We start from the raw sequence: 27360 nt of genomic DNA, 5'->3' as shown, positions 1-27360 counted from the left end.
CTTCACGACCAATAACAGATCTTGAGGCTGTCTGGAAGCTAATAATTCCTGCCACATGGTCACTTGCCAGAATAATCACTGTGACAGTGTCAAAACTGGGCAGAATCCGACTCCCTCCTTCTGTATAGACCAGGCTGATTATGATACTTTCATTATCTTCTGGCTCTGTATCATCTAAAATGGTCAGTGTGACCATCTTCTTTGTTTCCCCTACAAGGAAAAAAACACATACTTAGGGGTGCACATTGAAATCACCTTTTAAATAGACTGAATCGTCACCTTTTGTAGGAAATATTCAAAAAATATATTTAAAATAACATTAAGCATATTTATTTATTTATTTATTTATGTGTCTAGAAGTTAATGAATGTCATTATGAAGTTTTATTCAGTTACTGCTGAAAAGTTACATTAGGGAAATGTAATCATCAAATTATTAAATATACTATGTAGAAATTAACAACATAGGTATAATTTCTGACTGTCTAGAATTCTTTACTTGCATCGTAAGTTCCCTGGCTTTCAAATTTAACATAGAAAAGTGGAATATCATTCTTGTAAAAAATTACCAAGTGCATAAGTTCTCTGATGAACCATACACACAGGTATGTACACTCTATTTGAATATGTTTACTTGGCCAGGGAATGCATTAAAACGGGCTGCCACGTTGTTAGTTACTTGTCTTCTGGACCATCAAAGAATGATCACATAGAAAGCAAACACGACCAATTGCCAGTCTCTATAACCCACTATAATTTACAACACAATCTTGTTGCTCAGTGCATGTGCATAACCTGTTTTTTATGATTATGAGAATATCAGTTTATAAGATACATGTATTTCTTGCTACATATCTTTCAAAATATTTTGAAAAAAGGTTTTACTACACTTATAACCACTAATATAATTACATGTCAGCCTCAGAATCACTGTTGGCAACCCTTCTTTTGAGTCCAGATGATTTAGCAAGCTAGTTAGCACACTAGAATCATTACTACACTCCCGCAAACTGCTTTCAAAATAACTGTTCAATCAACTCAGACTTTGAAAATATATCCGTCATGCTGCATGGTACTTAAATAATGTTTGTCATTGGATTGTTTGTCCTCTTTGCATTTTTTTTAAATATGGTGTTATGTTATGAAATCAATACAACCTCAGAATTGAAAACCAGATGTCATGAAAAATTAGTACTGTTAATGACTGAAGGTTAACAAAAGACCAGTTAGGCCTGATTCTCATTTTTGTCATCCTTGATATAACAAGTTTCTTCAGCATTATTATTCCTGATTTATTTGTTAAAATTAACCTTTATAATGCACACTGCAATATTTTTTAAAATTATAGATAGTTATGGTTTTGATCTATTTATTACCACTGTGTGTATTCCACAACATAACGCTATATGCTAATGAAATACATTATTTTAAATGCATATCCTGAACATTCAGGGAGGTTTAGCCTAAAAATAAGACACCACTTATCAAAACATCCAGAGGACTGAGTGCTTGTCATGTTTTTTTTTTGTTTTGTTTTCTTTAGTTTTATAAAAAAGAAGCTAATGAAAAACCTTGCCTCACCTTCAGCGAACACCAGAATGTCACCAACACCTAGAAAATCCAAGTTTGGGGTAGCAGTTCCACCAATGACACGCCATTCCACTGTCACCTGTCCCAGGCTGCCTTCTGTCCTGTGTATCATTAGCTGCACATTGGTTTGAGGATGTTCTTCTACTTCAACATACCGACCTTCCTCTGTCGCATTGGGACTTACACTGCAGATCTTAAATACTCCAAATGCATCTCCATTCTTCATTATGATAACTGTAGAAGTATTTGGCTGTCCTATAGTTGGTTGATTTTTTAAGCTGGCTGAGATATTCATTAGTTCAACTTTCAGAAGGGATATAGTGAATTTCTCATCCAACTCTGGCAGACTGTCAGGAAGTAAAACAACTGTGAGATTTGCAAACTCTTCCCCTTCCTGCATTATGGCCCACTGTCTTGTAACAGATTCATAATCACTTCCAGCGGTGGCTTGGGTGCTAAAGAGAACAGATGTACAGGTGATGTTTTTCTTGTAGGTCCAGAATCCTGATGTGTTAGTTAGTGGGCTGATCTCTGATGTCCACCAAAGGCAGAGAGGAATCTCAGAGGCACTGGAAAATGTAAAGGCTGAACACGCTTGTTCTTTTAGGCACTGAGTTGCACAGGCATACAGTGGGTCAATTGTTGCTGACACATTCACTTTGGTCTTGGTTGGTTGGTCAGGAATTCCTTGTACAGGAGACTCGTAACAGGCCAACATATCCTGACCCTGCTCAATGGCAAGAGCTACGACATCAGTCTCAGAAGTGCTGTAAAATATCTGCAGCTGACCAAACCTTCCCCCACTAAAAGACATTAAAATAAAAAAAAAACAATGTTAGTTGATTAAGTATGTCTAATATTCTGTATGTTTCTGGGTTAAGAATAAAAGTGAACAAAATTGATTGGTCCTTTCTGAATTGCTGAAAAGTTACAAACAGCTAATTCAGGCTCCCCTGAAGACAGTATCACAATAACTGAGTTGTCATTTTTTGTCGATAGTAAGTTTGATTATTTACAGCTTGGGTAGCCCTCTGTTAAGAATGCATGTTTGCAAACATTTGTTTCTAGGAATTAACTTAGTCTTCTTAGGGCTCACAAGGAAGAAAAATCCTGTGCTGCACAGCTTTGTTCGTCATCATTCCTTCTAGGTGTCCTCAGGATATCGTATCACATACATAAAACCTGTTTTCATTTTCTCATTTCTTTCCATCCCAGAAGGGTTGACCCACTTTGTCCTCTAGTTCAAACCACAGGAGCAGGCTGTTGTGCAGCTTTAAATGATTTGATGATTAAATAGGCAAAATAAAACTCCAACTACATGGTGTACATTAGATTTACACTGTACATTGCACTGTATATTACATTTAAGTCCTTTATGTACACTTCTAATAAGCTTATGTCTAGTTCAAAAACAATGCATATGAAATAAAAATGAGATAAGCTAGAAGATCAAGAAACTGATGCAAATACTTATGCAAGAGGAGCATTACATTTGAAATTATATCCAAGACAAAAAAAAAAAAAAAAGAAAAAATAATAGGTATAAATAAAGCAAACATCATACAAACCTTCGCCTGACTGTTATATTTGCAATCAAATTTCTTTCTAGTGGCTCCTGAATTCGATATAAGGATTGATGAAAGAAAACTGTGCCATAAGGATTATCATTGGCAGGTATTATAATATTTGCCACGCCATCTAACCCAATAGCACCACCATTGGAGGCCTGAGTTAATTCTACACGGACAATCTCAAAAAGAAAAAAAAAGAAAAAGAAATAATGCAGCTAAACAATTTTGTTATTTCTAATAATCACAAGTAAAGCAAAATATAAACTTCTTGCACCTTCCTGCCAGAACATTCCTTGTTTTTCTATGCACACATTTCTATAACAAGTTAAAACTCTAATATTATTCAAGAAAGACGTAACTGCTTTACTTACTTCTTCTATTTCTGGAACATCATCAGCCAGGATTTCCAACAGCAACATCTGAATGGCCTCCCCAGGGGCAAAAGTAATATTACCCAAGGCAACCTGCAAGTCCGCATCAGCAGGATGTCCATTAGTGGTGGCAACCCACTGAACAGTAACATTACCGAGTGTCCCAGCATTACGGATTATTGGCAGATTTATGGTTACCGATCCAAATTCTGGCTCCTCCACAGTGAATTCAGTAATCTGAAATACTGAAATACAGCACAGAAAGATGTATTTCTTTAAAGATGAAATAGAAAGTAAATGTATCAGCTCCTGAAGTACATAGTTTTAAATCACTTGATTGCAATTACTTGCACAGGGAAATCACTTTTAATCAGATTGAAACTTAAAAGAGAACTTTCAGTACTAATATTTTCATCTACAGAGGAAATCAGCATCAAAATTAAGCCCTCACCCAAAAAGTTTATTCCAACATACCCATTGCTCAAGGCTAACAAAAAATTGTTTCTAAGCTCTTTGAAGACAATTTCATCATATTCCCAGCAAGGAAACTCTTTAGCAGCTTTCATGTCACTTACTAAAAAATTAAGTCACCATACTCCATCTAAAACTGTTTCAAATAAGTTTTCATTGTATTAAAATGTTAGCTTTTAAGAATTAATTAATTATCCATGTGGAATTATTCATTTTTTACTTTTTTCTTTCTTTCCTTTACCACCTCCTACTGATAAAATGGAACAATGGAATTAAGTAGGGTACTGAAGGGAGAAAAGGGTAAGTGAAAAGAAAAGGCAAGAAAAAATACACAAAAAAAACCCCAACAAACAAAAAATATTTCTAAAATATTATTAAATTTTTGAAATCACCAAAACCCTCCTCAAAACTTGTGTAATTAAAATAATTTTGGAAAGTACACACAATTCATTTTACTGAAAATAAGAGGCAGAAGAAAAACTAAAATACTTAACAGAAAATAAAAGAATGTAATTTAATTTCTCTTTATATTTTTGTTTCCCCGGATTTTTAAATATGCTTTGGCTGATAATCTAGTAAAACAAGATATCAAGGTATTTAAGCAACAGATACTAGAATGCAGATTTTGGCTTAAAGCTATTGCAGAAATGCAGTACTTATAAAAAACTAAAAAGTAAACTAAAATCCATCTATCCCTATTGGAAGATTCTCAAATCTTTCTGTATCAACTGAATAAATAATACTTTTTTGTTATATTAAAGCACCATGACTCCCTAATTATATGTTTTCATTTAGTTTATCCCATCTTTTCGTTTACTGTCTTCATCCAGGCTTCCTCTTTGTCTTCTGAAAGTTTTTATTCCATATACATATATATATATATATACACACACACACACCCTATAACAGCTCACCCTCAAATCTACAGTAAAAATGTTAACAGAAGAGAAAACATGCAGACAAGACTCATTTACCAAAAGATCCAAATGGGTCATCAGAAGCCTCAATACTTATGATTGCCCTAGTCAAAGATCCAAGCAAGGCTCCTCCTGTTGTTTGATTCAGCAGCTGAACATAAAATGACTCCTCAACTTCAGGACTGATATCATTAATTATGTAAATTGGCACAGCTTTACTTGTTTCCCCTTCTAGTAAGACGACATCTGATGAGGCTACACTGTAGTCCTCACCTAAATTTGTAGATGAAAAAACCAAAACAATAAAAACCACAGAATATTAATGCATTATAGTGTAGTGTATTGAACATCACCAGTAATACTTATCTTTTTGCTTACACATTCATTCCTCTGCAGTTTTATGGGGTTTTTTTTCTTTCATATACAGACAACACAGTCTTTTTTATTTCACATTGCCTTTTAGATAACTGGATGGATTAAAACAAAACTTGGTTTGGCCAGAACAGAGTTTGTACTGTTAGACCAAGAGATAGTTACAAAAGGTCCATTATGGTCTTCCACTGACGAGGTCACACTACCAAGATGTTTCTGTCTTTGATTTCTATTTGCTCTCTGGCTTTCCAAGAGATAGAAGTGAACAGAAGCGCCTTTGTCAAAGTAGATTTTAGCTAAGAGCACATTTCATGTGTGAACCTCACTTTAGGCAAACTTGTCTCTAAGGACGTCTAGAGGATCAACTGTGATACATTAGATACTGGGTCTGCTGCAGAAACTAATTAAAAGTTAAAATTAAAATACTCTTGACATCAATCTAGCTACACACTTATTTAGAAAAGTCTATTACATAGAAAGCCAGTTCTTAGAGCACATAGCACCTGCCTATTCATTTTTGGACACAGCTGAATTACAGTGGGTTTGATTTATAACTAAGCGGTTTTGACCCTGCACACTTCATAATTTTGGTCCTTTATGCACTTCTCTATAGCAGGGACTAACTAGAGAACTTAATCTCCCATTGTTAGAAGTTCAAATCTTCTTGGGTTTTGATTGGTTTTTGACTGTTTGTTTTACAGCTGAGTCCCCAACTCTGACTTCCTCTCCAACAAGCTCACCTAAACAATGCGTGGTGCGTTTAAATATGTACACAGGATTAACAGTAGCTACATACACTACTATAGTATTTTTTATTTTTATTTATTTTCCTTTTTTGAACAGGTGGTGGGCTACTAGGGAAACAAACACTCCAATTCCTTCACTCATTTCTCTTGCTCAACTCTTCAGTGATGATGTATCGGAACTTTCTGAAAGCTGATGCAAGATCTCTCCCATAGGGATTGGATTCCTGTCTGCTAAGCAGAGTTAGTAAATGTCTTGCTACTTTTTTTTTTTTTTGTACTTGTAAAATAGCATATTCAATACACACTTGTTTGCTTTGACTGCTCAAAGCATACAGTATGCTCTTTCCACTTTAACATAGACCGCATACTTCTGCTATTCTGATTTCTTACCAGCTGTTGCAGTTATTGGCATAGCTTTAAATTTCACAGAAACATCTGCAAATATTCCCCCAGTTCTGGTCACGTTAATGATCGGTCCAACATAATTTTCAGCAACTCGCACAGTTGAAGCTGAAAGCTGAAGTATTCCAAAAGCATCATCATTGGCATTGATGATTACATGAGCTATTGTCTCACCCGATAATCCAAGTCGAGGAGAATTTGCAACTGAAACACAAAGAAAACTTAGTGAGGGGGTGCCTGAGATGCTATTTATGGCTATAGAGTTTATAAACATACATGTGAGTTTAGTATTTAATCACCACTAGCTTTTAACAAAGCTATCTTTTTCAGAATTGGACAAAGCATAAATGCAAACTGCATCAACATACTTTTAATTATATTATGGCAGAAAAAGCACATTTTTAATAACTTATTATTCTACTCTGCAGTGGAGCATACAAATCATAATTTTTTGAAGAGGTGAGGTACTATGAAATAATTTGTTTATTAAATTGTCCATAAGGCCAGTAGTAAGATCAATACTGTTTAGACGAATTTCATTTTTACACCTGCTATGACAAAATATAAACAAGACTTCAACCTCTTAGCAGAATTACATTTGAAGTTTCCCATCAAGATTCTTCTGGAGTGGGGGCAGCAACTAGACAAGCCAAAAAGCATTGAAGCAAAAATCAGGCTGTCATGACCCAAATTTATCTGAATGAGAGATGAAGCAAACTTTCTCTACACTAAAAAAGCATCAGATATCTGTAATTCCATACCATTTTATTTTTACAAGACCTTTTTGGCTTTCAGTAAGCAAAATTAGCTTAGTTATTGCCTGATACTGAACTTTACAAAAACAACACTAGATGAACAGGTATTAGTGCAGAGAACACATACTGTACATATTTGGCCTGACAGACCTTGGATAACACGATGCAAAATGGATAAAGAAAAGATCGTACATCCCTGACAGAATACTGTGCTAAGGAAAATATATGCTAACAGCACACAAGGCAAGTAACCCAGAGATTTCTTAAATATACAGAGTTCGGCAGAGGTAAAAAGTTTATCGTTTAACTTGCTGCATTTTATCCTATTAAATAAAAATACTAGCCTTCATATTTAAATTGTAGGTTTTACGTGTATAAGATACTTACTTGGCCGATCCTGCACCTTCTCGATGAGAACAATACTGCTTAGCTCCACAAAAACAGATTCTGACCTCTCAGGATCATCGTCATCCAAAATAGGCAAAGATATTGTGGCCTCACTTTGATTGGCTGCCAAGATTGTGTGACCTGTAATGGGTATGTAATCTTTTCCCTCTATTGCTCTAATAACATCAGGTGGAAGAAAGGGTGACTTCTCATCATCGCCCATAGTTCTGTATGTTACCATTACTGTACCAAGAAGACCACCACACCTTATTATTGTCAGGGAGATATTTTTTGTTTCTTCCTCAATTTTTATAGGTCTGTTTCTCTCAGAAAAGATGATGACTCCGTATGGATCATCATTAGCTAAAATAGTTAATGTTGCATTAGTATGATTTCCAAGACGACCACTAGAGACATTGATGATCAAAACTGAAAACACCTTATCCAACTCAGGAACTTCATCAGGAGAAACCTGTACTGTAATATTTGCTCTTGCTTGGCCAACATCAAATGTTACATTCCCATCTGTAGTGATCAGGTCTTTGGTAAGATTACAGTCTATGATCCAATGCAGTGTCACTTGAGACAAGGCCCCATGCGTTCTCACAACCTAAGTGAAAAATACAAAGACCTGCATATTTTTGTTCTATGAGAAAGAAAAACATAGAAGTATAAGATGGGATTAAGCAAAGACATTGACATGATGGGTTAAAAATAAATTTGTGTTTTAACAAAACAGTCTAATCTTTACTATCTCAGTTTTGCTGTATTTGTCGCATCATCAACACTGTTATTTTAGAATAGGAGTACGTCAAATGTAAACAAAAAGTAATTTTAAACGTATGAATATTATTATTATATCATTTTACCTTCAAGCTGAACGATTCACTTTAGAAAACTCTGTATGAAACATAAGAACAGATGTGCATGATAAAGTTAAGTTATAAACCCTAGAGACATTTCAGAATGCTCACTAAAAACAGAGACAGAAGAGGACTGCACAGCAATATGAGACTCAAAGCTCTCTGACCTGCAGCACAATACTGCTGTCTCCACCCTCAGGCTCAGTTCCATTTACCGAGAGTGACTCAGCACTGAACTCAAACACACCATGAGCGTCATCAGAAGCCTCAATAGTCACAAGGATGCAGGATGCAATTCCCAAGCTAGCTGTAAATGCAAGTTCCAAAAAGGGTTATTTTTTCTAGCATTTTTTCTTACGTGAGAGAAAATAGCTAAAGACATTTGTTACAAAAAATAAGAAGGAGAGCATAACTGGAGTATCTGCGCTGTTTTGTCTTTGTTTTTTTTTAAGATATGTGGTAACCATCCACACTGACAAGGAACTGAATTTCAATTAATCAGTCCTGGGAGTCTTTCTATAGAACAATGTACCAAAGAAATTTAATAAATATGAATGTTTTAAGGGAGGAACAGAAATAAAATTACAGGTTTAATAAATGAACATAGAGCAGAATTTAGGATGGTGGGGAGCAATATGGTAAACCACAGTGTAAGCAGATAGACCACACAAAAGGAGGTCTCATCATAACACAAGCTGTAAGGAAAAAGGAAAAAAACAAGTCTGGCAAATCCTGATACTAAAAAGATTGTCTTGGGTGAGATAACCTGCTGCTCAGAGAGAAAAAGGGCTTGGCACTTCGGAAAACCATTTCTAGAAACAAGAAAAAAAGAAATAGGACTTCAAAAAAAACCAGGAAGCTCCAAAAAGTGGCTAAACGGCAGACTTACTCTTAGATTTAAACTGAAATCTTTTGTACGTACAAATAAAATTTAAAATCAGGCTGTCACAGTGGAATAAATTATTCAGTTTGGATAATGGGTGCTTATATAACATTTCGAGGTCTGCAGGGTTTAATCTGAAATCCTATATTATTAGGGTTTTCCCTCAGATTTTATGTTATTTTTACATCTAATATTTTTTTTAATTTTATCAGGATTAAATTAATTTTTTTTTCTGTATGTCAAGATGTAAATACACACTTAATGAGAATAAATGAAAAACAACCAAAACATTCCTTTAAAAAAATCTAAGAGGGCTTCCTTTAAGAGTATTTTTGACATACAGAGAATCAAGGTAACATAAAGCACACATAAAAAGCATACAGTCAGGTAATTTTTAAATTACCTCAAATTTAAATAGCGTCTTTGCTTTTTTTGCTGTCCAGAAGATTTGACAATCTTGAAACAAAATCAATTTTGCAAACTGTACTTCTGGAATAACTGTATTATGTTTTATAACAATATAGTTTTGATGGTACAGAAGCTGTCATTTTTTGTGTTACACTAAACACTACCTGCTATTCAAAGTATGCCTTAATTAAAATGGAAAAGAATATTTTGACAGAACGTTGTGATAAATCTAAATGAATCAGCTGTAACTACGAGTAAAGTAAAACTATTCCAAGTTGTGTCAATAAAGTGATTTATGGGGGATATTACAGTTAGCAAAAAAAAAAAATAGAGTTAATCCAAAATGCTTACCATGTTGATGGACAGTTGGAAGGAAGAAATCGATGTTCCCATCACCACTACCACTGCCATCATTTCTAAAGAGCTCAGCAACTTTAAGATGACAGACACACAGATATACACACATATATACATTTATAAATAAAGAGAAAGCAGAAAGTAATTTAAACATTTCTGGACAACACAAAAAGAGAGCGAAACATTCTAGGAAGGCATCAGTTTGGAATATGAAAGCATACAGGATTTCTGACAAAAGCCAGAAAAAGTATTTTACATGCCACCTCTTATTAAATTCATGACACTGGAAGTAGCAATAGGAGGTCAGAAGGAAAGAAAAAGCATACACTTGTGTTTTCTCCTCTGATTTCACTCAAGTGGCAGAAAAAAAAACACCACTTTGGCTGTTAGCCTTAATTACTTTATAAATATTATAAAATTAAAAAAAAAATCTTTTTTTTCAATTGTTTTTACATTACTTTAATTCTCATTACCAACCATGAAATTATGCAATGTGAAAAGCAGCACTGGCCTTTAACTGGCCATTAGGTCATGATAATACACTTTCTTTGGGATAGTGATGATTAACAAAATATTTGAAGAACAGCTCTTTCTTAAGAAAAATTACAGCTGTCTGGGGGATATGGGGTTGTTTGCTTGTCTTTAGAAATAACATGGAAATAGTACACCTAAAAAAGGTAAAATTTTAATGGATGAGTTGAGATCATGAAAATATAAACAATGGATTGATGTACATGCCTTACCTCCTCCCTCGGGGTTCAACAGCTCCACTTTAAAAGTTTTTTCTAATTCCGGAATAGAATTATCAGTGATGTTAACAATAATGTACTTGTATCTTTCTCCTGGCTGAAATTCCAGTGTGCCCGCAGCAGCCTGCAATATGAAAATTCTTCACACTTTTGATCAAGCCTAATGTTTTCATCCATATGAAAAAAGAAAATTAAACCTTGATTTTGTTTTTGTTGAAACATCTACTTCACTTAAGCTTTTAAAAAATCTGCTGAGTTTTGTTATGAGAAAAAGGCATCTAAATTTACAGAATCATGAGCATCTGCATTCATCTACTTTTTTCTGCACAAATGTCAGTTAGATAAGCAAACACAGATACTTACAGGTTATTTTGTTCAACATGTACATATCCTAGTATGTGCAGACACAATCTTAACGTGTACATGTACCTGAATGCTCATATAAAGTCTGATATACTCAGCAAGAATAGTAAATGTCCCTTCTTGCTGCATTGACAATTCTCTTAAGCAAAAAAAATCAAAATGAGAGACTGTTCTGAAGAAATAACAACATGCTGCAGAGAAAGGAAGTAAAAGTCACATAATGGTATATATTTTTTCAAGTGAGTATTACACATTCATTTATCACATCACCACATAAATCAAAGTGTTTCTGTGAAAAGAATAACAGCTGGGTTAAAATACTCACACTGAAGGTTATCTCCAGGACAAATAACTCAAATTAAATTCTAAAATAAGTACACACCTTGGTAACAGCCATACCTGATAATCTTTAGAACTGAAAGCTGTAAGTGGCACTGTTCTGTATTCCACCAGAACTGTTCCAAGAAGGCCTTGTGCACGAACTACCAGTAACCTGATATGTCCAACTTCTTCTTTAACAGTAACATAGGGCACAGCAGAAGCTGGCAGAATCATTTCATCACCTGGCTGAGGAGGCGGTCCCACCATGAACTGTAGTAGACCTGGCAGACAAGAAGTAATATTTATATAGCTTTTTGTACCAAATTTAAATTATTATAACAACTTGAAACCAAATTATTTATAATATTTATATTTAACATTTCTGGAATTAAATGACAATTATTGATATGGCCTTAGGACCCAATCATGTTATTTCCAGGGATGTGCTGTGTACCTTCCCCTCTCTCACTGATAACCATATCAGTCTTGACAAAGCCACAATAATGAATTCAGCTCTTCCCAAAAGAGCCTCAACATGTCATAGTATTGGGTTCTTATTGATATAATAAGCACACAGAAGTACCTTCATCAGGAATTCTCATCTGAGAAAAATTTGCACAGGATCAACTACATGCAACCTTTATTTGCTCTCAGAAGGGAATCACTGCCTGTTTGGTCAGGGCAGCTTTGATGCCTTTTTCAAATATTCTCAAGAGTAAGTAACTCAGCCTTACTCTTGTATAAAATTATTAATTAATCTCAAGTTAGATAAAATGGAATTCTTGGTATTGCTTTGTCACCTATCAAGGCTAAGCAAAGGTTTTATCAGTTGAGCTAGAAACATAGAATAATCTGCAACAAGACTGTATCATCTCCATCATTGTTACCATATGGGTGGTCACTAGCTTTGATGCTGATATCAGTCGTTTCCTTTTCTGGATCTATACTTGCTCCACTGGTAGGAGTTGAACCTAGTTTTCCATCTCCAGATACTGCAGAGACTAACGTCACACGGAAATATTCATTTAACTCCGGAATCTCATCATCAATAACATGCAAATTTAAGACCTAGAGAAGGACCAAATCATGGAGAAATCAAACTGTGCTCATCATGATATTAATATAAGAATTATGAGTTTCATGACCCTGCTTTACTCATCAAATTCTTTCATTAGTCAGTCAGTTGTATCTGCTGTGTAGTTCTGAAAGTAATGTAGACAACATTTTTGCTTTCCACGTAATTTAACCTAACTTCTATAATAATATTTTATGTTTAGAACATTCATTTGAATAACAACTTTACCAAGCTACTGGAGATGGAAGGCATATTTTCTTAAGTGCTTCAAATTACATAAATACATAACCAAGCAAGCAATTATTTATTATCTACCTTAATATAAGCGTAATTTAGATTGTGTATATTGAAAATATCTGATAGATTTCAAAATCTTGAAGACACTGTGCTTCTGAAGAGACATTACCCTGATTAATCCAATTTAGATGTCAAGTAAAGTAAGCTTTTTATATCATCTGACACTTGAGATTGCAGATCATACTACTATTAACATAACCTGCTCTGTACAGGCTAACATATTCACCTCAGACAGTTCCAACTTTCTATATATTTTGACATGGTTAGACAAGCGTAGAAGAAAAGGTTTAAGTAGCTGATTGTATTTAGAGGCATGGGAATGAGTAGCTTACAAATATCAATGGAAGGTTTCTTAGGATATCTCACCTGATGAGAAACTGTTCCCAAACTGTTTCTTAGGGCCATGCACACTAATTCCTCCATAGGTATACAACAAACTGGACCATATAGCAGTGAAGCAAGGGTACACCAGCCCTTTTCTGCCACTAGATCTGATAAGACAGGCCTCACCCATGCTGCCAGACTAGGAAAGCTTTGGAAACATTTGCCTTATACAACTGTATGCAACCCAGTAATATGATTCAATGGAAAATTAAAGCCGAATGAACAGTGACATGAACAAACTATTTTCAGATATCACAAGCTTTTGCCAAGCTCTAATCACTTACATTGTTTCAACTGGGACCAGAGCCACAGTTCTAGTAGAGCCACTGGGACCAAATGGTACCAGTGAGTTTCAGCCTGTCCATACTGACATCAGCAGAGTGATAAAAGTGAAACCGAGGACAGCATTTTCTACTAATAATTCACCTTTTCTATTTTGTGAACACTAATAGAAAACACACATTAACTTTCTACAGTATTGTGGTCCCACACCTCCTCTTCAAATAAATGTGAAATTCCCATGATGTGTGTCAGGACTGAATTAATAGAAACAGATTAAGCAAAAAGGGACAGAATGTGGCCAACGGAGGTTGCAAGATTACATCAGTCAATCTTACTACTGTCTGCTTAATGGATGTGGAGATAAATCTGAGTTCCAAAACTCAGATCAAAACTTGATCCTTTTCCAATTTAAAAGTAGCTGGATACATTTATTCAGCCCAGGACTATCTACACGTCAAGTATACATATAGATATACACAAATCTAACACATATGTAATGTATCTCACACATAACATGTAAACATATCTCGTATATTATATGCATTCAAACATACATGCACACATGGTGGTCCCTGAGCCAAGATACATGCAGATCTATAATCCTCTATCATCTATCACTTGTTTGTTGTCAGGGATGCAAAAAACCCTGCACAATATAATAGAAGCCATGTGAAGGAAACACTTTGTAGTATGAAAACCAGTCAAGCATCCTCAGAAGGTATTTTCTAGTAGGTTTGCAAAGGATAGGATAAACAGTTAATAGGAAGGTAGGGTTTACCTCTGATCTCTGCCAAGGAAGGAATGTGATAGTGCCACTGCTGTTAGAAAAATCGGTAACAGAGTAATTAACGCCAGTGGAATCAACCTGTGAGATAATGTAATTTATGTGCACATAGTCTAGGGCTCCCCTTGTACGCTCCACAACACAGGATATAGTGGAACCTTCATCAGCAGTCTGGAAATAAGCAAGAAATTGAAATGGTTTTTATTGTCAAAGTAAACCAAAGCAATAAATGCAAATATCAAATTCCCTAATGCTAGTCAAAGGTTCAGGCACAAAATTGCTGTCACATTGCTTTCAGGAATTTGTAACTGCTTCTAGTATCTCTCTGAAGACTGTACAGGTAAGCCAACAACTAGATTCTGTTGTTTGTTTTGGACACAGTCTCTTCCCCCAAACTACATGCCAAAGACAGAATCAATATGCTTGAAATGCACATGTCAAAAGCAACTGAAGCTGTTATTTTATATTAATGTTAATTATTTTAATCTTCTTTAGCAATAATTTAAAGAAAGATTTGGATTCCCCCTTTCCCCAGCTAGAAACACAATGTAAAAAAAACCCAAATACATTAAAATTAAACTATACTATCATCATTCAGGAAAAACTGAAAAATTTTCTGCGCTACAATCCTCTACAAGTCTGTGTTCACAGAGAACATTAGTTCAGTCTCAACAATTTTGCATATTTGGAACAAAGTAGGTATTGATACTGACCATATATTTTAGAAAATTATCATGGACCTAAAATATAAAATAATTTTATTTGAAAATTGCCAGAAAGACTACAGCTATGTATCTTAAGCATTAGATAAATTTCAGAGCTGCTATATAACACAGTTCAGTTACTGCATGTGCCTTCAGCTGCCAAGCAGACAGATACACACATAAAGCAATTAAACTACTCATAAAACAATGCTGTGTACTGGCATCATCACTGAGAGCTCTAACACTTCCCTGGTGAAATGGGCATAAGGTAAGTGCAAAACAATTAAAATGCTATATAAATTTTTAATTTTGCTTCATGGTTGGTTGACGATCTGTGGCATCACAGTATTATCAGTGGCATTTGAAACTGAAGGAATCTATTATCATAGCATATGGCAGGCACATAGAAACCAAAGTGAATTGAATTGAAAACCAGTATCACTCAGGCAAGATGATCATTTTCAAACACATCATAAACACTTTTGTTAGAAAGAATGTAATTAAAAAGTCATGGGAGTTCCCAAATTGGAAAGTATTCTGAAATTTGTTTTGCAAAATAATCCAATACCAGTAGAAACAGGTGTCATGTCTTTCTCCCTCATAACTGATAAAAGAAGTAAAAATGAATTATGTTTATTTCAACCCTCCCCAAAAAAGTAGCAAGTTTATATATTGCATATATGGTAGCTACTACCAAAGAACAATTTAATGTTTAAAAAAAACCCAACTCACAGATAGTATCAACTGAATTCACACCTAACCTATAAAACGTATACCTTATATCTTATGACAGCAAATGATTGTGAAAAATACATCACACTTTGTCATTGCACAACCTTTAGTAAAATTCTTTCAAACATATCATGTAACACAGAAAACTAAAATAAAAATCTTTGTAGTAATCCCTTCTCCAAAAAAAAAAAATTAAATCTTACATTTTTATTGCCAACCCAGACTCAGATGTGACATAAGTAAATGTAAAAATGTTCTAGAAAAATTTAAGCCTTAGCCTTCAGTTTATGTAATAAAATCAATTTTCCTAACAAAAATAATTTTGGGGTATTTTTAAAAACGATATTTCAACTGGCAGTGAGACTGATGCTGTATTAACAGAATTTACACATTTCCAAATTCTACAAAAACTTTGCTTAACTATAAAACTAGCAATGTGAAATTCAGGCCTTCTACATGTCAATTGCTCTTGCCATTAATTTTTTTCTGTCCAAAATTTTACCTACAATTTTTCTTATGCCCCCACCTTACCTCAGGAATACATGCTCCAGTGAAGCCAAATAAACCATTAGCATTATCACTTTTCTGTATTCTTAATCTTGCTGTGATATTTTCTTGTGAAATTCGAGCTCCACCACGCACAGAAATTAGCTTTAGGATGAACAACTCCTCTCCTTCTTCCTCTTTGTCATCCTTCGCAGACACAATGAATGATTTATTGGTTTCTCCTTGCTGATACTCCAAGTATCCAGAGACAGGGTGGACATCACTTTTTGCAGGAGTTGCATGGAGTTCGTAGATTTCTGCTCGTGTCAATTTACGCTCATAAAGCCTCATGTCCTGCATTACCCCTGTGTACCTACTGCTGCCATTGATTCCTGCTCCAATTCTGACTATTCCTGGACCTGAGAAGGAAATAGTAATTTTCCATAAGTTACTGTATTTCTTCAAAGCAATAAAACTGCAACTGAACAGCTGTATTTGTTAAAAGTCATTGGCGAAGTGTTTATTCTGGATTCGGAATCGTATTGGTTTTGAAATGCAAAATCGGGACATTCCTTGAGCCTTACCTCAGTGATCATCACAGGTCAAACAATTCTATCCTAGACTGTTCAAGTTTTTCACCCTACTCGTTCTACCAGCACACTGTCATCATCCCTTGTTTTTATGAGAGTTGGAAACCTCCCCTTTTCCTTGAGATAGAACTTTGCAGAGCACAACTGCCACCCCTCTCAGCATTTCTTTTGCAGGACAGACACCCTTTTTTCTTTCTCTGCTAGCACAGTGGATCCATTCTGACGACACTCATCATCACCTCCTTATCCCTTCTGGACACGCTTTTCACCTAATGCACTGGGAATAAGAACTTCAGATGTGTTCATCAAATTCCAAATGCATTTTACAATAGGATTAATACTTCTTTGTCTCCAAACAATTATCCTACTCAGCAAATCATAGGACCACAGCTGCCTTTTTCACAAATATACTAAGCTGGTAGCTCATGCTCATTCCTATTGTGCTAAAACACATGGATCTCTCCTCTTTCCAGGTGCTTTCTGGTCTTGGAAGAAACTGTGAATGTATTGGTATACGTGTGACACTGAGTGTCAGTTCCACAGATGAGCAACCACAGCAGCTGACCATGGTCCAATTACACAAGGTGAAGGATGGTGAGAAAAACTGGGGTACTATGCTCACCACTGTGTAGTATCCAACATTAACTGGAGAGAGGTTGAATCCTTACCTTATACTTCTAGTATCTCCAGACAGAGTATATGCCATGTCTGCTAATACAGAAAATTTACAACAACACAGACATATCCTCATAGCAACAAAATCATTATGCATCTCACCCATCTTTGTTTTAGAAACTGAGGGGGAAAAAAAATCCTTTCTCAGCTACAGTATTACAAGTCTGATGGAAATTATTAATTGCAGAGACACTACTTTGTTACAGGGAGCAAATTAATTTCTCAGACTTCAACTACTGGAAATTTACAGGCAGAAATAAAATACTATGCTACACAATTCATGAAGTCTCCTCTCTAGCCTCACTCTATGTTTGTGTACATATATTCATGTACATGTGTATGCATTTAACATCACTGTATCTTTTCTAATTCTCCTTCTTTGATTACAGACAAGGAGACTGGATTCAAGAATTTGGTAATCAGTCACTGCCTATCCGCACCAAAGAAAACATGTGAAACCAAAGGCAAGAGGAAGAATGGAAAAAGGATGGAGCTGATCTCCAAGAAAAAAAATGCACATGGAAGAGTGGGAAACAGCAGAAGAAAGAGTAAATATAAATGTATTCCAACCAGACAATAGCTGACTTTTTAACGGAATTGTTCTGACACTTCCCTGGTCACTGCTGTCTTAGTTCTGTAAATGTCCATAATGGTCACCTATGACTAAAATCACATCTGGGACTATCCAGTTAGATAAACTAATGTTCTTTGGAATGCTATTAAACTTACAGGCATAATTTTAATATACCATATAAATACATACTTAAGTAAATCTACACTCCGAAAAATTCTATTGCTTAAAGACACTGGCTCAGTTGTAATATAATACACAACCAGAAATGAAATTGCTATTGCATTTTGTTTCAGAAACCAAGAGGAAAAAAGTCCTTTCTCAGCTACAATGCTGTATATCTTACGGAAATTGTTAATTGCTAACAATATAACTGTATGTATACATGATAAGCATACATATATAATACAATTATACATTATAAATTTATTTTCAAATTATTGCAATCCAAGCTCTGTTATAGTTCTGAATTATTTGGAACTTTCACAGCTCTAATTTCCATATGCCTTTTGAAAACCCTCAAAATTTTCTACTCATGCTTTTCAATTAACTAATCAGATATAATAATTTCAGTGTCTTGCATACACCTGTCAAGGAGCTACTCTTCCACACATTTTAGAACTTAATATAAGGAGAAAAATAATTCAGGTTATTGGCTCACCATCAGTAATTGCTTCTCCTTTAAGGCTTTTAATTCCTTCCAGAACAGGAATTCCATCCATATAAAATTCAATTATACTTTCATCCAGAGTAATCAGAAGGTGAAGCCAAGTATTTCCATCCAGATATTTCAAAACTGCTACTTTAGCCATATATGTCATATTGGATCCTAATGCTGTATAATGAAGGATAGCAGAAACATGAGAATCATTCGTTTGGATTTTCACGCCGTAATATAAGGTTCCATTACCATCATCCTTTTCAAGTATAAAACCATCAGTACTGACATTAGGAATTAACCACACCGAAAATGTAAAGTTGGTTACTGCAGTATTTCCATTGTATGGGTATTCCGGACCAATAGTCCCAAATGCATCCTCTTCTCCACTGAAATACAAAGCATCTGTTCCACTGTGACGGCGCCTCATCTGAGGCTGGGATTGTACTGAATTTGGAAACGATCCCAGCAACAAGAAGTCTACCATTGATGGTAGTCCAGCTTGGAATGTACTAGACAGTATTTCCCAACCTAATCGGACAACACCAAAGGTGCCTTGTTCTCTCCAGATGGTGAAGTCTGTAATATAGGAAAGATCATCTTCAGACAGAACATCTTCCACAATCTCTCTGTCCTGGCTCTCTGGATCTATAACAAAGACTCCAAAAGGGTCATCATTGAATGGGATCATCACAGTTACAGCAAGGTTTGCTTCAGATAGCTGACCACCAGGACCAGGAGACCCACCTATACAATGGAAGTTAGAGCAAAAGTTAATGGTCGGTTTCAAACAACACAATCCAAAAAAGTAACTAAGTACTTATAGGGGTTTTTTAAATACATTACTAAAATGGGCTGAATGTTCTTTGAAGAATCTCTGAACTTTTAGAAAATGCTCTAATTTAAAAATAACATAATTTAACTGTATTGTTTTTAAATACTATAGAGACAAAATTTTCATAGAATACAAAGCAGTACGATATTTTTCAAATGCAAAGCATACAGTTTCAGGCAAAACAAGATAAGCTCCATTTTTTCTGAATTAGTCAATGAGATAGTTTACCTTTGATTAATTTGATAAACATGGGGCCAAATTCAGTTCTCATTTTATTCCAAGAGTTACATGAATATGGAGTGGCAAAATTTGGCCCATTGCTTCTGAAACAGAAGCAGAGATACCTCACAAAGTTAGTAACCAGTTGAGTATTAAAACTGTTTCCAAGTCCTGCCAATAGTTATCTATTTCTGCACAGTAAGAATTCCTGATACGAAGACCATGATGTGAAGTAGAGCCTCCATGTTCAAAGTGTGCAGTGATGTACCTACTATAAGTAAAAAATCTTCTCTATATGCATATGGATTTCACTTAAAGGAAAGGTCAACACATATTTTCAGTTTTGTGTTGGTACAGAAGACCATAAATAGTACTGAGATGGGATGAGTCCAGGAGATTTGTAAGTCTGCTCAGGATCAGACCTATAGTAGTTGTAATTTAAGTCATATGAAGTGGTAACTATATGTATTTTACCTCCTCTACAAAAAAGCCAACAAACCAACCAACCTCCATTATGGTAGACATGAATAGCCTGTAATAATTTTATTTTGTCTGCAACTACATGAAGATTTATATTTCTGAAATCACCAAAAGGCAACATTTTAAAAGGTCAGATCACCAAAATGTGTGCAACAGTAATTGAAGAACTTAATAACTGCACTCATATACCTAAATTAAGATTAAATTAAAAATAAAATCTAAAGCCTTACCAAAAAAGTATAGGATATCAAGATATGATTCAAAGTAAAGCTCTTTCCGGGGTTGGTTTCTTTTTGATTGGTTAAACATAATTCTTTGCTACCAGATATGAAGGGAATGGTGATATGGAAGACAATACCTGAAGCATTCACCAACTTCAGAATATAAAATTCATTGAATTCAGGAATTCCATCTGAAATAGCATGGAGTGTTATTGGCTTTGATCCCTCACCATCCATGAAGTGCAAACTCCCATATGTTTCATAGAACTCTTCTCCCGGCCTCAGCACAGAGTCATTATCAAACAGCTGCCAGATCAATGAGACATTGCCAAAGCATCCTCTATGTCTCAAAACTCTGTTCAGTGACACAGAAAGAGTGAACATACTGACATTCATTAGCAAGGGAAAACATGATTACACTAATATTCCTTACCATTAAAAATAATATACAACAACAATCTAAATAACCATGAACAGTAAATACAACCATGAGCAATAATACAATCCTCTTTGAGGGCCCACAATTTTACAGTGTAATTCTACTCCCAGGTATACCACGGGTATCTTACAAAAAAAGTAACCAATACAGGTCCATGCAAAGTAGTTCTGTTACACTAAACATCAGTTTGTCTTGCACTTCTATTATGTAAATAATAAATATGAACGTATAATAGTTCAGCTCCCTAGTAAATATATTTCACCAACAAGCACTGAGCAAGGTCCTCAAATGCTGGTGACCTTGGTGTCACGTGTTTCCACAAAACACCTGTATATAAACATGTTTAGCTCAAATCATCATTCTTCACACCATCATCAAAAAAATGTATCCTACAAATAAGATTATAAAGGACAAAAAAAAAATACAAAGAGAAGCATAATAAAACTAAACACATAATCTATTTAATATCCTCTTTTATCAAGGGCTTTAATTTTTCAGATGTCTCACACAAGCACAAAGACCTAATTCACAGTCATAGGCATCTGCTTCAAGACCTTAAAACAAACAAAGACTTCAAAGTAAGGTGCAAAAAGAAATGAACCACGTAGTTGTGTTTAGCTGTATTTTGAGAAGATTTTTTATTTCTCTGTTAGTCCAGGTTATATTCTGCTCAATCATTTAGGTTCTTCTGATCTAAAGATTACTGAGAATATAGCAAAAACAACAATGCTGCAGTCTTATTTATTTACATTCTAACATGAATTTCTGTATGTATTTTAATACACACAGTCAGCTTAATAATACAACAGCTGATGTCTTCAATATGTTTACAAATAATTTAATCCAAAATTTGGTAAAGCTATTTTTCTTTAAAACATCTTTATGAATGCAAACTTGTATGGGATTAGATCAAAGAACTATCCATAAAGTACCACATACATCAGTTCAAAAAAAAGCGAAAGTATTATTTAAAAGTTGCTTACAAAAAATTGTTACTTTTGCCTTCATCCACTGGCTTCTCTAAAGGTTCCAAGGAGAAAATTCCATTAGGATCATCATTTGCTTCAATAATAACTGTAGCCACTCCAGCCTTAAAGATAACGGTGTCCCCTAAAAAGAGGGTGATTAATTTGAAAAAAAAACCTTGAATCAGAAATGGAGGCAACTCTAAAACTGAAGGTGTTTCCAACTCCACACCAAACGCTTTTATACAAAGAAATGAACAATAAAAAAATCAGTCAAAACAAATGTGAGATATTCAGGCGAATCAGAGTAAATATACTTAAGTAGCACCTCATGCAGAGAGCAAGACATGAGATCCCGAAGAAAGTTACTAAAGTAGAAAGAAGCCATTGAAGAGAAAATTTAAGAAAGGAGAAGAATGGCTTTGTCCAATCCTTTCTGCAAGTCTGATACTCTGTAAGAGACCTGGGTAACAGAGTGAATGCAAGCTGACCTCAGGAAACACATAAGCTACCTTATACTCAAATAATTGCTAAAAATTCCCCTATAACTCTCTGGCTGCCTGCTACCAATGTCTAGGGCAGATGCGGTTCGAGATCAATGAACCCTTGTGAGTAATTCATAGACCAACCACACGGTGTCCACTTTTGCGTGATCTGAAGCACTCTCTTAGTCTCACTAACTATGAATCAGATCATTACAGACTCTAATGAGGGCTTAGACACTTAGCACAGGTCTAAATGAAGAAATCTGATTTTATTTTCCTCCTATTGAATTGAACCCCCGATAGGTATTTTACATTGTGAACCTACCACACAATCTAATATGAAGGTGTAGTCTGATGTTTAATTGTCACAGTTTTCCTTTGTTTTATTAAATTACAGCCCCTCAACTCTTAGTCCTCATTTTGATGGTTTTTGAATTCAGTTTTGGTTTGCATTGCAAATACATGCAGTGCATTCACAGCCTGTTACTACCTTTCAGCTACAGAATAATAACACCTGAAGGACAGTAAATCATTAAAATTTGCTAAAACAATTGTAATTTACTTTCTCACTATATCGTGAATTTTGGCAGGGCTAGGGGTAGGCAGGGCCTTATATAAGCAGGCAAAACCCAGCAAAATGTATCTATTTCTTGCATTTCCATTATATTTTCTTATCAATATTACATACCAGTGATGGTTTATTCCATCATATTTTGTATCTTTTCCTGCTAAATAGTAACTTTTTTTAAAGAAAACAAACCACTATGTTATTACTAAGATAATAAACCCATTCTGCAGTGGTGGTACATCGGGTAATTTCTAACATACATTCTTCTGTAGATTAAGCCTTGTAAAACTATCATGTCAGACTGAAAAAAATGTATGCATACATTGCATTACTACAAAAATACAACAGAGACCAATTTACATGGTTTTCCTCCAAAATAAGGCAGTTCTGTTTGTTTTTTTACAAAAATCAGGCAGTTGTGTGGTATACACTAGAGCATGACAAAAAATCTGAAAGAAACCCTCTTTCTCTAAGACTGTCGCAGTACTAATATTCTTTAGCCTTGTGTTTCTGTAGTCAAGTCAAAAGTCCATCTAATTTGGAGCATATCCCTGCCCATGTCAGGGGGGTTGGAACCAGATGATCTTTAAGGTCCCTTCCAACCCTAATCATTCTATGATTCTGTGATTCTATGAAAATAAACTTTCACTACAGTTGTTTTTGCGGGAAAGATTTCAGCTGTATAGTTTGATTTTTGTTTCCAACTAAACATTTCAAGATGAAAATTCAAACACAGTGTGTACAGTAATTGTATAGAAATGTGAAGTAATCCTTATTCCTGTAATAGTTGGCATATATACATTGCTTTATGATAAGTCCAAGTTGGTAAAAAATGGCAGGAAAAAGAAGGAGAGTTACTAAACATACATCAAATCATTACTTTTACCTGTAGCATTCAAAAGGAAGATATAAAATATTTCATCAGTTTCAGGGGTATCATCATCATTAATATACACAGATAAATTCTGCTCTCTTTCTCCAACACTGAACAAAATGATACTGTTCTTTCCACTGGAAACAAAGTCTCCCTCTTCAGCGGTTGCATCTCCATTAACAGTAATATACTGGACAGCAACAGCAACATCAGCAGATCCATTCCTTAGGACTGTAAAGTTTGCAACACTTCCTTCTTTAACGCTCACTGTCAGAGGTTCTGAAAACACACAAGCAACAGATCTACCTGAGTTTAAGCCTGAGCTCCTTACATGTGACCTATTTTTCTTAATCCTTCCCAAGAGGATTCTTCTCCCAAGTGAAACAGAAGGGCATATGTAGTAAAGGCCTGGAAATCCTTGCAGTTCCAAGTTGTACTTAGCCATCTAACCAATTTCAAAATCAACAAAGAGAATAATGAAATAAAATAAGGGAAGGTTTTGAAGGAAACAAGTACAAAATCAAGACAACAAAACCATGAACGTTTTATACTAACTCCACTGGAATTAGGATTTCTCAATGATCTGGTCTGTCAATAAAATCTGCTTGGGGAAGTATATGTATTCCACCTTTAAAAACAATAATATCTAACCTGCAAAATAAATGGGATCATCATTCCTTGCAATTTGTAAAATTGCACTGGTTATATTGCCCAGCCTGGCTCCACCGGTAGCATTGAATAAGCTGATGATGAATACTTCCATCTCCTCAGGTACCTGAAAGAGAAAGTATTACGAAATTAATTTCTTGCATAAGAAATGTTGTATAGAAGACCGAAAAGTTATCTTGCAGTTTCCTGATGCTGATACATGTAATTTATTTTTACAACTTTATTTATTCATTATTAATTATTCTCATTCTTTCTTATATTACTTAAAATGTATCAGCATTAAAAATAAAAACTAGGCTGACAAAACAAAGCTTTTATTCAAATGAACTTTTCTATAATTTAACAACATTCAACTACCCTTCTTTACTTCTAATTTTTTTATAGGTATGCACAGCTTCTCAAACTCTTTTATGAGTCGCTGAAGCAATCTCAGTTTTACTGTAGTGCTTTGATTTTTCCTACAAATACTTACGAGGCTCTTAAAAACCAGCCATTCCTTCTTTCTCCTCAAATTGTAATGTTTTAACAAGCACCTTTTGTCCCATATATTCACACAAAAACATTGTAAAAATGCTTACCTCATCTGGCAGCGAGTAAATGGTGATATTTTTTGAAAACTCCAGATTATCAAAGAAAAGAGTCCCTTGTTCTGGAGAGATGTCATTGGTACATGCTGGGTCAACAACCCAGGACACACTAACATTGCCATAGTTTCCTTGGTTTCTTACAACCCTGTAAGCAGCTAAAAAACACAAACATACAGTCAGTGTGCATCTTCAGAACAACACAAAACAAAAAGGTTAGCAAAGCTGAAACCAAAAAAAGGGAAAGCAAATAACAAGCAAATCTACTTCTTGCAAAACTAATAACATGTGAAAGCACTAACACGTGAAAGGACACACAAAGCACTTCAAACTTGCTCACATTTGTTATTTTATGCCTGTAAATGTACTTGATAATTGAATAGAGATAAATTGAAATCACACATATGAAGATTTAGCTCTATTCTTCTCTCACATAGCACCCTACACTTCATGCTCCACAAACAGAGCTACTATGTCCAGGTTGCACTTTGAACATACATCAATACTCCATCCCTCCTGTCTGGCATATTCTCTAGCCATTTTTTTTTTTTTTACTGTATTGATCCCTCTGGATTTCCAGGCACATCCTTCTCCACTTCATTCTCCACTGCTCATCTTGCTGGCACTGTTCCACTCTGGAAACTCCTGAGTGGAGACTTGAGTCAGACATTGTCCCAGAAAGGTGAAATGGGGAAAAGAAGCCTTGCAGGAGCAGGCAACAGATAAAGCAGTAACTCTCATAAAAAAGAATTACCAGCATAGATGATTTCTCCTTTACTTTCGTTTATTGTTATTGATAGTTCATCAGGTAGAAACTGAATGACACCGTGTGGATCATCATTCTTCGAAATGGTTATATTGACCCTTGTGGCATTCCCCAACTTGCCTGGCATTTCACTGTAGCCACTGAGTACCACAGAATATAACTCATCCAGCTAGAAGAGGGAAACTCAGTCAATAAAAATACATACTCAGTATTCAAATCCAAAACAAATAGACAAACATCCACAGTCCCTAGCCAGGCAGAAAGAGCTACGTGTTTAAACAAAAGGAAATCATACGCACCTTCTATGTGCACAACGTGTTTGCACATTGCCATCAGAACAAGGAAATAATCAGAAATTTCTGTCTCTGATAGGACCATTTTCTCCAAAAATCTAGCATCATTATAGGCAAGGACTTAGTTTGTGTACTTAACTTAGAATCACATCAATTCACTAGCACAAATGTATTTGTAATTCTCCCTGAAAGGAAAGTTTTCTTTCCCATAAGATTTATTAACATTTCTGGCTTTGTAACGGGGAAGGCAAAGATTTTAAAACCATTGATAGCACACTAATTTAGAAAGAATGTATCCGTTTGCTTTATTAATCTAATGGGACTTAGTACTTCATATGTTTGTTGAAAAAAGCTCGCAGGTAATGCTTCAAGGAACATTAAAACAAGTATTGCATCTATGTATCTATATGGCCAATATCAGTCTATACTGCGGAGCACTGCGTGAAGCTAGCAGATGATTACCAGAAAAAAGACAAAAAGGAAGTGGTTCTTCACAAAGAGTTGAATTAAACAACAGCACTCTGTACTACAGTATGTAATGGATGTTAAAAAACTTACATGGATTCAAAGCATAAGTGTTTCTATCCACAGAAAAAAAATAATCCACTGAGGACTATTAAACCCCAAGACATCACTTACTATTCCAGAATCCCTGGTTTGGAAGCTGGGAAGACATTCTGGAGAAAAGCCACTACACACTTGTTCTGTTCCTACATACTTGCCTGTATTTTAACAAGTGGCAAACTAATACTATTTGTGAACACAATTTGAAGAACAAAAAATATTAAATTTTACCTCTGGAATCCCATCCATCCTTGTCAGAAGAGTAAGTATAATCTCTCTTTCACCAGGTTTAAACTCCAGAACTCCTGTGCTTCCATAAAACTCATTATTTTCTCTTGGTTCTACAGTGTAACGTAAAAACTGCCTGACAAGACTTCCTCTACTGCGAACAATCTGCAGTTCAACAGACTCCCCTTCCTGTAAAAAAAAAAAAACAAAAAACCAAAAATCCAGCTTTCTTTGAGCACTCTGCTCCATAACGTGTAAGAGAAATTAGTCAGATAGCTACCTTGACACTGTAGGGACCTCTGGAAGAGGGAGAAAATTCAAACACTCCTCCAGGATCATCATTTTCCAAAATAATAATCTCACGAGTAGTAAACCCGTATTTCAGTATTTGATTTTCCACATTGACC

The 27360-nt window shown here is 35.1% G+C and overlaps 1 protein-coding gene across 1 annotated transcript; it reads right to left on the bottom strand.

The window, feature by feature from the left end:
- On the bottom strand, window positions 1–27360 carry LOC104472289 (G-protein coupled receptor 98-like; the record flags this gene model as incomplete). Its single annotated transcript, XM_010087892.1, has 24 exons — window positions 1–210; window positions 1581–2392; window positions 3158–3339; window positions 3532–3776; window positions 4977–5192; window positions 6428–6643; window positions 7582–8191; window positions 8612–8751; window positions 10087–10167; window positions 10836–10965; window positions 11604–11806; window positions 12413–12593; window positions 14342–14518; window positions 16315–16688; window positions 18767–19510; window positions 20656–20824; window positions 21465–21511; window positions 21954–22067; window positions 23862–24128; window positions 24501–24624; window positions 25097–25260; window positions 25857–26037; window positions 26957–27142; window positions 27234–27360. Coding segments are annotated over 24 exons (5900 nt in total), but the record flags the coding sequence as incomplete, so codon positions are not given.

Source organism: Pterocles gutturalis, unplaced genomic scaffold, assembly GCF_000699245.1.
Source record: "Pterocles gutturalis isolate BGI_N339 unplaced genomic scaffold, ASM69924v1 scaffold38181, whole genome shotgun sequence".
NCBI lineage: Eukaryota > Metazoa > Chordata > Aves > Pterocliformes > Pteroclidae > Pterocles > Pterocles gutturalis.
This window is presented reverse-complemented; position numbering and strand designations above follow the sequence as displayed.